The sequence below is a fragment of the Juglans regia genome, chromosome 9, assembly GCF_001411555.2.
Source record: "Juglans regia cultivar Chandler chromosome 9, Walnut 2.0, whole genome shotgun sequence".
In the NCBI taxonomy this organism is placed as follows: Eukaryota; Viridiplantae; Streptophyta; class Magnoliopsida; order Fagales; family Juglandaceae; genus Juglans; species Juglans regia.
The window spans coordinates 8,562,289-8,573,820 of record NC_049909.1 but is presented as its reverse complement, the minus strand read 5'-3'; the positions used below and the strand labels follow the sequence as shown (position 1 = coordinate 8,573,820).

General features: G+C 35.1%; 2 protein-coding genes across 4 annotated transcripts in view; one reads left to right on the top strand and one right to left on the bottom strand.

Annotated features, from left to right (window-relative positions):
* LOC118349412 (potassium channel KAT3-like) overlaps positions 1 to 1,599 on the bottom strand; it is a 1,888-nt gene extending 289 nt beyond the window's left edge. The window contains exons 1-2 of the mRNA XM_035693821.1: positions 1,351 to 1,599; positions 630 to 845 (exon numbers count right to left, since the gene is read on the bottom strand). Coding sequence (XP_035549714.1) covers positions 630 to 845; positions 1,351 to 1,523 — 389 coding nt within the window. The 5' untranslated portion in view covers positions 1,524 to 1,599. The remainder of the gene's footprint in view (positions 1 to 629; positions 846 to 1,350) is intronic.
* A 4,251-nt stretch (positions 1,600 to 5,850) lies between these two features.
* LOC109001768 (DDT domain-containing protein DDR4) lies at positions 5,851 to 11,158 on the top strand. 3 transcript variants are annotated; one of them, XM_018979160.2, is made up of 12 exons: positions 5,851 to 6,278; positions 6,410 to 6,520; positions 7,592 to 7,678; positions 7,778 to 7,815; positions 7,910 to 7,991; positions 8,256 to 8,362; positions 8,437 to 8,596; positions 8,668 to 8,760; positions 8,848 to 8,971; positions 9,117 to 9,159; positions 9,441 to 9,512; positions 10,342 to 11,151. In XM_018979160.2, exons 1-12 carry the CDS (start codon positions 6,093 to 6,095, stop codon positions 10,880 to 10,882), a joined length of 1,644 nt encoding a protein of 547 aa, XP_018834705.1. In that variant the 5' UTR covers positions 5,851 to 6,092; the 3' UTR covers positions 10,883 to 11,151. The 3 variants fall into 3 exon arrangements, with proteins under 3 accessions (XP_018834705.1, XP_018834706.1, XP_018834707.1); XM_018979162.2 differs by lacking the exon at positions 5,851 to 6,278 and adding an exon at positions 6,764 to 6,877 and having other exon boundaries at positions 6,426 to 6,520; XM_018979161.2 differs by lacking the exon at positions 9,441 to 9,512 and having other exon boundaries at positions 10,342 to 11,158.
* Positions 11,159 to 11,532: the final 374 nt, after the last annotated feature.

Below are 11,532 nucleotides of genomic sequence, written 5' to 3'. Positions count from 1 at the left end.
CTGATGTATAATTAATGAGTGTGTAAGCGGCACACAATTTTTTAAAAAAAATAGTATATTTTATTATTAAAAAATTAATTTTTTTTCATGTGGAGCTTGTAGTTATTCAATTTTTTTAAAAAGATTATGCGATGTTTAAACACTCCTTCAAATATCATTTCCCATGATTTTTAAATAGTTTTATTTGTAAATTTTTTAAATAAAAAAACTACCTACAGGCTACAATGTGATACAGCATACCTATTATACAAAAATATTATACACATGCAGATGCAGGAGGGTAAAGACAGTTGCCCTTTCGAAATTTTCAAGGGCTACTTTCGTCGGGGCTTTGTTAGGCAAGAAGTCTATAGCAAACAGTCCCTGGATTTTTGTAGACCCCTTTTCTACGCTAATGGGTCTACCTCTAACTGGCATGATAAAGACAAAAGTAACAACGGGATCAAGAATCTGATCATTACTAAAATCCCCTCCTTGGTCAGCTCAACCCATTCATCCAACGGTTCAACAGCCACCTATCAATTCATGTAGATCACGTAGGCATGTATGGTTCGAAGATTTCTGGTGATTAAAACTTTGGAGTGTAGCTTATTTATAAAATGCATAGATCAAACAAAGGTGTTTCTTACCTCAAAGCGATCTTCTTGCGGTCATCGACGAGGAGATAGGTTGACTTATCCAAGTAAGCGATGAAGAAAGTTAAGATTATATCAACGACGAAAAAGGCATCTACGACTAAATCAACGGGCTCGAGTGATCCGCTTGCGACCTTTCCAAAGGCTAGCTCGAAAGGCGATGCCCATGCCGAGTAAACCACTAGCACCACCAGAAATGTCTGCCACAACCTGAGCCACACCCCACTACTGTTTTTTATACAGATTCTCAACAAAATTCACAATAATTTAGACCAAAAGTTAGAGTTCATGATGAGGTGGATATGATTCATCATAATAGTAACTGTTGCATAGAGCTGGAATTGGCTTTGAAATGTTGAATGTCCCCTCAGGTTGGGACAGCCTCAAAAAAACATCGTTTTCTCTATCTATTTCATCGCTTTTAAACACTGCTCTAAAAGCGACCAGACCGATTGTTCGTCTTAAAGAGAAGTTTAATGAATGAAAAACATATATGCAAATAGAACTGCATTGACTGGAGCTATATATAATTCCTCCCCGAAAACATTAGAAGCTTTTAAAATAGTTACCAGGACTCAACCTATTGTAGCAGAGTCACTTTTTTTTCCATGTATATGTGCACTTTTTCCATTCATTTTTTCACCAAAACATACACACATATATTGGGAAAGAAGAGATCAGGATTCTGGAAAACTACAGTCGTTTTAAATATCACCTGTATCTGCGATCGTAGGGAGCAATTACATATTTCTTGAGCTGCAAGTGCCCTTCATCCACGATGGTTCCAAAAGCTGGTAAAAGACTGCTGGAAACTGAGGTTAAGTTCTTGATTTCGCCACTGGAACGCCTTCTGAATAGCAAAGGTAGAGGCGACCTCGTTTCTGACATCTTTAGTTCTTGATTCTATGCCCCCGACTTCTACTTCCACAATATTAGTGCACATATAATTTGATTTTGTTCTTGATATTTTTGCTCTTTAATAGGCTCATCAATATATATAGATATATATATAGATATATATATATAAGAATGCCAAATCTAGCCATATAATTTGATCTTGTAAATGTTTTCAAATCTGGGCTCATTAGAATATTAAGGGGAAGGTGGTAGAGAGCTTTCATAGGGTACATTATTTAGTGTTATAATACTGATTTGGATTTGTGCAGTGATAATTTAATTTAATTGGGTTTGACTGATTGTATTGAAGTAATCGCTTTAAATTTGCTAACTCTACAATTCAGGGAAAAAAAAAAAAATTCACTCAACTAATATACAGATTTTAACACATTCTTGAAGCTATTCACATTCAAATTGCTGACTCTCCAAGTCATAAAAGAACGCTCAACTATTATGTATTTATACTGATTTCAACACATTCTCACCGTCCAATCGTCTGATTTTCAATGTTGTAATTTTTTTACGGTTCTGATCAAGTATCAAACTCATGCATGCTGATGCTGCTACATGTGCTAGGAATAAATTGTTTAAGCCAATATATAAGGGTTGAAAAAACAGAGGCGAATTCAATTGTCATTGATGATCAATCTGCCGCTTATTTGATGCCATATATACTGTAGTAGTTGGAACGATGGATTCTCTTATATTTGTCATCAACTCGTCTCATATTCTGTCTACTCTTGACCTTTCATGGTGTGGCTAAACATATTATACGCAAATTAAGGAGCCCGTTTGAATAGTGAGATGAGATGAGATGAGATGAGATTGTTTGTAAATAATAATGAGATTATTAGTTAAAATTAAATTAAATGAGATGAGATGGTCTTATATTTGTATCCAAACGGGCCTTAAAATAATTGAGATCTTTTTCTGAGCTAAAAACAATTGGCATGGTTATTTTTTCTTTTTTCAGATATTAAATAATCTTTCCTTTTTTTCCCTTTCCACAAGTATGAAACTAGCTTTTTTTGTGGGTTAGGAGGGGACTGAGTTCTTGCCAGTTGCCAAGATGGTTTTTTTTTTTTTTATCCCTTCTTTGTTTCAGGTATCAATCAGTTTTTTTCCAAGCTCTCCTATGATTGATCAACTGTTGGGTACACTGCGTTCTATATTTGGAATCAAATCACTTGCATTTAGGATTCAAACTCCTAATTTTTATTGCTTTTCCATGGCATTCGAACATAAGTTGACCTTTTTCTTAAAAAAAAAAAATAGTAAGAAAAAGGATAATAATAAAAATAAATAAATAAATAAAAATAATAGGGCGGTGGAAGGTCCAATAGCTATTGGACATGTTGTATAGGGACGTTGACATTAGGTTGATTTTGAGCTATGCGCACTGTTTATGACATAATAACTGTGGAGTCACGTCCAAATCCAATCAAAAAATCTACTCAATGGCACACGTTTTAGCTCCCATTCTCAAGTTGCCTTTTGTAAAACCTTGAAAGTCAACGTGTCGACAAACGAGACGCGCGAGCTTGTATTTGTGCGCACACGTTATGACTAATTTCCTTTTCTTTTTCTATATTTTTTTTCTGGTGTCAATTTCAGATATTATATGAGCAACTTGATGTGATGACATGATTCGGCGCTTCTTGCAATTCTAATTGTGCGTTGTGATGGCATTTTCTCTGCATATTTTCTTAAAGTTTGGTCCCAAAAGTTTACCATGCGTAAAATAGATAAATTTTATTATTTATTTTATATTTAAATATTTTTATTACGTATGAGCTAAATTCATTCTCAATAAATAAGTTTAATATCTAAAAAATATAATTAAATAGATAAAACATGGAATCAAAGTTTTGAATTCATGACCTTTGTTCTTATATGTGAAATCATAATTTGTCTTAAAAACTTAAAATAATTAAAAGAGATCAATTTTATTAGTTAATTTGTATTTAACCATTAACCATGCTATCTAGGCCAATCTAAAAATACTCAAAATCTCTATCAATTTGAAGCCCGTGATGCAAAAGTTATAGTGTTACTTAAGTTAGGGAACAGTAAAAGAAAATGAATTATACAGTAGACATCAAAATAATAAAAATTGTCATAAGACCTTTCCTTTTTGCACCTTTCTATCCATTTTTCTCGTAACTTGACAACAGAAAATTTGAATACATATGAATTTTAAGCCACGTATGAATTTATACTTAATATTAGTTAATCTTATAATTGGAACTCATTTAGGTCTCGTATGTTTTTACAAATGAGTTAAGTTGAGAATAATTGTAAAAACAAACTAAATCTTAGATTCATCGTGAAATATAACAGGTTATTTCTCCTATACAAAAGCTCTTAAATTCTTTTAAGAAAATGTTAGCACACCAACATCCATGTATGGACAGGCACAATAATAAAAACCATGTATGATGCTATAAGAGCCATCTAATAAGAGAATAACTTTAGATCAATCGGTCTAATAAATTTCAAATAACAGCCCTCCAATGGGCTGTTGACAAATAGACTCCTCATTTTAATTCTCATGCGCATGCACCCTACGTGAAACCCCACACCCCCTCCCCCTCTCTCCCCTCTCCTCCGTCTCCCATCCTCTCGCATGAAACTCACCCCCCTCTCCACCCACTCCTCTCCAAGATGGAAATTGTGACCTTCCTCACTCGATCAAAGTCGCCGCAGTCGATCCTATGCGAAACTCCACAACCCCCTCTCCCTTGTCTCTTCATCCTCTCGCATGAAACCCACCGAAGAGAAAATAACTCACAGACCGCCATTCTCTTACTCTACGTTAAATCCTAATTCCTCAACCAAATAACGATCTGTTCTAGTAGAAGCAGTGCCCCTCTCTCCATTTGCAGGCTGCAATGGGACAGCAATATGATTTGGCTAGGGTGGTGGCTTAGACGAGACAAAGGCTAGGTTGTGCTTTTGCATTTGATAAAAAAGCTCGTAGCTCTGTATTTGACTTGAGAAAGAGAGTTTGGAAATGAATGAAAAGTTGGATGGCAGGTAGGGAGAGATGGCCTGGGAGAAGAAAAGAGCGAGAGTTGAAAAAAAAAAAAAAAAAACTCCATGCCTGTTATTTAGTGATTGGCGGAACAGGCAACGACAAAATAGGTGCCTATTGTGATGGTGGCGACAGAACACGTTGGTGACGCAAAACACGGCGGTGGGCGACGGAACTTGCAGTGGCAGTCTAAAGTTTGTGAGGGTCGAAAACTCGAAAGATGTTGTGGTTGTGTTTTCTGCTAAAATCTTGATTTGATCTAGTATATTGATCTTATATGGCTTTTGTGTGGACTTGCTTACATGGAAGAATTGTATTGGATGTTGTTACCTTAACATCGGTTTAACCGTTGCAAAGTGAAGTCCATCTAATAAAGATACCGAAGGAAGTGAACAACCATTGCTCTCATCTCTAAGAGCATAATGCCTTTATATATATATATATAGTTTAAGAATATAATGCCTTTATATATATATATATATATAGTTGAAGATATAATGCCTTTGTGTGTGTGTATATATAAACAAAAAACAAAACTAGGTCTTAAAATATAATTGGATCAAAGAACGGACTTGTTTAGAAATAGATCTCATCCTACAATTCTCATATCATTTTCTTCTCAAACATAATTCAAATACAAAATTTTTAAACTAATCATTACAATTTTTTCAAATTTTTAAATAAAAAATAATTAAACCTTTTCAAATCCACAAACAAAAATAATATTATAAAACTATGTTTTAACAATATTTTTAACTTTATAATATTTTTTATTCAACTTTATCTTTCTTTCTCATTTTCTAAAATCTAAAAAATATTCAATTCAAATTATCTCACTACTATTTATAAATTATTTTAATATTATTAATAAAATTTTCATCTCATCTCATACCTCAAACTAATCCAAAGAGTAGGACATAATTTCTCAACGGAAACTTTGAAGAAATTATATTTTCACCCTCGACTATCATTTATTCAATTAAACCATAAAAATTGATAAAATACGATTTAAATCATCAGTCTTGTAATTCATATATTGTTGTATATCTGATTGTAAACATGGATGAAAATAGAATTTGTAGCACAATCTCAAAGAGCCAGATACCGGTCGAGATATAAATTCTTAAAATTACAATGGTTTAAATATATGAAAATTGCAATTTTGATAGTCGCCAATTGAAAAAGCGGATGATAGGTAGGGATACAAATGCAAGTTTAAAAAAAAAAGTTTTTTTTAACCTCCGTCCGAGTAGTGGTAGTAGAGTAACTTCAAAACGGCACGGATTGATTGAGAGAGGGAAAGGAAACTGAGCTGAAAAGACGACATGGCGGCCTCTGAAATTAACCCTAGAATTCTAGAAATCTAACCCAACTTTAACCGCTATCTCAACCCGAGGTGAAACTGATTTAGGCGGGAAAATCCTCCAGAAAACTTGCACGGCACGAATCCTTCAGCTCCCTCTCTCCATCAATCCGGTATTGCACAATTATCGTTCCCCCTCCAGCTTCGCTTTTTAAAAGCTACCATGATTAGCGGTCGCCGGACCCGTGCTTCGACGAAGAGCGAGGCCGTCGGGAAAGATGTGCTCCCAGTGGCGAAAGAAGGAAGCGCGGACCAGCCAGTCCTAGTTCTGGACGATTCTCGTTTCGAATCGGAGGTTGCAAAACTACGTGGACGATGGGAACTAGCCTCCGTTTTCAATTTCCTCAGCGTAAGATCACCTCCTTCTCCTCATAAATTGTAATTAAAATTGTACGTTATTTCTGACTTTGAGAGTGAGAGAGAGAATGGAGGACTTTATAGGTAGAGAGAGAGGACAACTGAACGTGACTCTGTTGACAGGTTTTTGAGCCAGTGATTGGAAGTGATCTGAAACTCTCAGCGGAAGAGATTGAGATGGGTTTAATCAAGACTAACAGATCAAACGCTCAGCTTCACATTGCGCTTTTGAAGGTTCTCCATTATTTTTACTATCATGCATGTCTATATTAGCTTCATTGCTGGAAGATTCATTATTGTCAGAACTATCATTGAAATAGATGGCATCTCTACTATTGCTTATCTGCGCTGAGTGAAACATCTGCTTGCTTATCTGATGGTATTCATATCGCTATCAGTTTCATAAGATGAAAGAGAAGATGTTGTTTGGGTTCCTCTTTCTTAGCGTGACTTCCTTTTTTTTCCTTCTCGAACCAGTTGAGTGGGATCATGAAATTCGCGTGATTTGGAATTCATGGCGGTGGTAAGTATTGATGGAAATTAGGACAACCAATGCCTTGGACAAATTGTATATAGTACAGACGACGGAAGGTATTTTGAGATATCCTGTAATGAATCTGGTTTTATGATATAACGTTTTCTTTTTGGAGTATAGCTTCACACATCGAAAATATGGAACTAAAGTCAAAAGTCAAACACAGTATTGTAACAGAGAAGAAGAGTTAGTTAGAAAGTTAGTTAAGTTAGTCATTCTATTACGTAATTAGCTTTCTGTTAGAGGCTGATATAAATGCCTTGTAAAGCTTTGTAATTCAATTCATTCAATACATTTTGTTCATTCTCTCCTTTCATTGAATTCTTAACACCTGTAAGGCTGTAATGAATCTGGTTTTATGATATAACGTTTTCTTTTTGGCTTGGATTTATGTTGATACGTACTCAACATAGTAATAACACTGGGGCAAGCCAATGAAGTATAACGCTAATTGTTTAAGAGAAGTAGTCTGTTTTAAGATGATTCTTACTCTTCATAAACTATGATGCAAGATGAATAGTTTGAGCAGGATGTGGATGGTAGTTTTTTTTGTGGGATATATTGCTATATAGAAAATAATAAGTTGTAGCTAATTCCAAATGTGACAAGAACCAAAACACTCTAGGTTTGATTACTTATTAAAAGAAGTCCGGTTTTGGTTTCAAGTTCTCTATTATCTATAGCAAACTTGGACACTTCTCAATTTTTCACAGAGTTCTTCAGATTTTCCATCCCTTTAATCTCATTTACATGGCCCGAATTCTTTCCAGGGAATACCACCTGTAAGTAAAGTATTGAATGGTTCTGATGCATGGGTGACTGCACTTTGTAAGAAACTTGCTATGTGGTGGCCATGGGTAAGTTGACACAGCAATCATGCTTTTGTGTACCATTCTTATCCCCTTTATAAAGAGGATGACCTAACAATTTGGACCCTTTCTTTTTTCTTGCTGCAGGTAGCTGAAGGGAAAGTTCCATTAATGGCAGCTAAGGGGTATTTAATCATGCATTTCTCATGCTTAATTTGATGATGTTTATCTGATGCCACTTTCTGAGGTCAAAGTATTTTTCTGCTATTTCTTGTGCAGGGAGGAGATATCCAGATACAAAGAACTTGATCCAACAGATCGTTTATTGATCTTGAAGGCACTTTGTGAAGTCCGAGCTGATGTGATACATCCTGCCTTTGCTTATTTTTATTTTTTCTCTAAATCATTTACGATTATTCTGCATGCTTTCTAACTAGTGATTCTGTAACCTTTTCTGTTGTTTTCAAACAAATGGTTTTTTATTTCCTTTTCTCTTTACAATATACTTTTACTTTCAATTTGCCACCACTTTTCCTTTCTTTTCTTTTTTCCTTTCTGGTTAAGGAGATTTTTTAATGAAAAGTATGTTGGATGTATTTTCATAACCCATCTTTTTTGTTCACAGCAACAAGATGTACTCTCTTACATAAATGATGCTTTAAAACAAGGAAATCAAATGTCTTGTTTTCGCAAAGATAAAATAGGAGGAGATGGAAGTGGGACTTCCTATTGGTAAGTTTTAATTATGAATTATACATAATTATTATAATGATTGGTATTGATAGTTCTTACCATGTTCATGGTAGGTACGATGGGAACAAAACTATTGGTCATAGATTATACAGGGAAGTAAATATGTATCAGTCAAAGAGGAATTCTAATGGTAAACGATGTTTAACCCCACCAGCTATCAGTTTTCAATGGGAAACTATTGCAACCAATCTTGAGGAATTTTGTAAAGTTGTGGTAAGCCTGAATTTTTTGTTTGTCATGGGCTGAGGCCCTTAATTCACTTTGTCTATTGCTGGCAATATCAGGATGAACTCTCATGTAGCAAAGTCATAGCAGAAGTTGATGTTGGTAAGACAATTGAAACTGATGCAATTCCCGTTCTCGAGAAACTTCAGAAGGTAAAGTGAATTTCCACCAGTTTAAAGCTTGTGTAGTCATTTGTTCTTCATGTTGATTATGACTAGATTTGTTATTATATTACACAGAATAAAGAAAGGGCACTCAAACGAAAGCAAAGGCAAGATATGCTCCTGAATAGTTTTAGTACTCCTCATGTTGCTGGAATGACTCGTTCTTGTCGGACTCGAAATCCTATCAGCTACACATTTGGTACGATGTAAATTTAGTTATTGTTGCTTACATTATGCTGTTCTTGATGAGGTTTTTTCAGATGTCTTTTGTTTGAATATTTTCCTTGAATTTAATTTCTTTTTTGTACTAATGGAATGCTTTCGATTTTGGAAATATCCTGCAGATGAATATGATCGGGCCATTGATGAGGCTATACAACTAACAAAGTAAGAGAAGGAACTTTACTATCACATTTATAGATTAATTATTTACATTGTTAGCTATGCCCTGCTATTGATATAGTTTGACGCGATGAGGTGGTTCTTTGCAAACTTTTTTTTGTGAACTTTTTTTTTTTTTGAAGCAAGACCATTCTTTTTTGTGCAAAGTTTTTTTCCCCAGTCAGCTAGGACTTTTAGTTCATTACATGAGAAAAAGACAAGTTGCTAGGTTTTCTTCCTGGCTACATCTGATCGTGTTGGCAAAGTTTCCACCTTCCCTTTTATAGTGGACACAAGAAATTGGACATGTTGAAGACAGATCCTGTGACCCTCTTAAATGGCACTAAAACTTGTCAAAGGTATGCTGTCAGAGAACACATTGTAAAAATTTCGTAGTCTACTGGACATGTTTGCTAATGGTTGCCATGTCATGATAGGGCTGAATTGCTCCTATATTTGGCTGGCTGATGGATATGGACACACACACATGATTGGTCCCATGGATAAATTTACCATCCCCTTCATTAGTTAGGAGACACGTATCTGTAGAACTGATCCTAGTATTACTTATATATATATATATATATATATATAAAGAACTGATCCTAGTCCAACAGAGACTTCCAAGATCAATCTATGAGGATATATGGCTGGATACGAAAGCTAATGATTAATGCTGCATCAGCCAGTGTCCCATGTCATGAAATTTATTTTAATTAAATCTTTATATTTTTCCATTGATGATGCACGAAGGGAGAATTAATAAACAAAAAGGGCAAGGGTTATGGATTGTTAGGCTAGATTCAGTTGCATCGAGACTACTGGGTTTCGATGATAAAAATAGCAGTGCAGGTAAACATGAAACTGTTTACTTGCATCTTGGTTTGTTCCCCCTCGCCAAGTAGAGCATGAAAAGAAACACCCTATCATGTAAACATTACATTTTTGGAGATAACTCCCCCAAAATAAAAGGATTCATAAATGACAAGGCACTTGTTTTCATTGCATTTTTTGTGTCTTATGCTTCATGAATATTATCTATTACTAAAGATGTTTCTATTGCTCTTTTGCTTCATAAATATGCTTGGAGTTAAGATGCTCTGTAACAGAACTATCTTTTCCTACTTGATTCGCTTGCAAATTCCATTATATGAGAGGGATTGATCTTTCTTAATTGTGATGATTCAGAGAGGGGAAAGCTAGTCTTGAGCAAAGTCCAGAAAGGGACGGTGCTGAGCATGGAACAAGGAACGGGGGCCAAGAAATGTACACGGGCTCAAAAGACAATTCTTGTGAAAGAGGCGACTCCATGGATAGTGACATCGAAAGTGACGTGCTTCAAGAAGTTGGTATTGACGATGAGAATGAGGATGAGGATTATTATGGAAAAAAAGTTGATATTGATGATGATGGTTGTTGTGACTTGGGATATTCTGAACCGGACAGGAATCGTGCAACACTTGATTCTCAGAAGGCTAATGATTTCTGTACCCAGAAGCTTGAGGAGACGAGACTGACCGGAGCCACAGCGCATGCTGACGTGAGCAACAGAGGCTTGGGTACAAAGAATAGGTTGAGACAAAGACCCACCCGTAATTCTGCCCTTGACTCTATTGTTATACCCGATTCAGATGATGAAAATGTACCAGGAAATACTAGGGAGTGTCAGGAGATGAATGCTTTTCCCCAGACACTACTGACCCAGAACTCTGAAGAAGGAAGTCAGTGAGCCGAAAAAGACTTGAAATATTATCAGACCTAAAGATGATATTCCAGGAACAGGAAGTTTGCATTATGGAGGGGAATTTTGAAACAATACGTTTTGTGAAAGTGAGGGTAATGCTAACGTACGTGTTCTCTCTCCCCCACAACCTTGCATCTTGGAATTTTTACTCTGCAGCCTGACTTCCAAGATTTTTGCTGCTTTTTAAATGCTTGAAAGAAAGATGGTCCATACAAGGTCTTTAGTTTGGAGATCAATCAGACCGCTTTATACATCCTCCAACTTGTTTCTCTTATTTCTATAATTTTTAGTAAGATTTTCATAAAAAATAAAAAGAACTATCAAACTGAGCACATTGGCTTGATTGACATAACTACTAGTTTCCAAAATAGAAATATGGAGTTCGAAACCCTTATCTTCCAACTCAAAAAAAAAAAAAAAAAAAAAATTGTCATAAAAATATATTTCAAATCAAATTATTTATCCCTCAAATCGAGCTTTTGAAAAAATATTGAAACTAAAAGGTACTTCGAAGCCTAGTCCGACCTATAGTTTGTTGAGTAATGAAATAGGCACAATATTTTTTATAAGGAAATTTTATTTTTAAATCAATGTATTTTTAATAAAGTGTTTATATGATATAATTTAATTTAAAA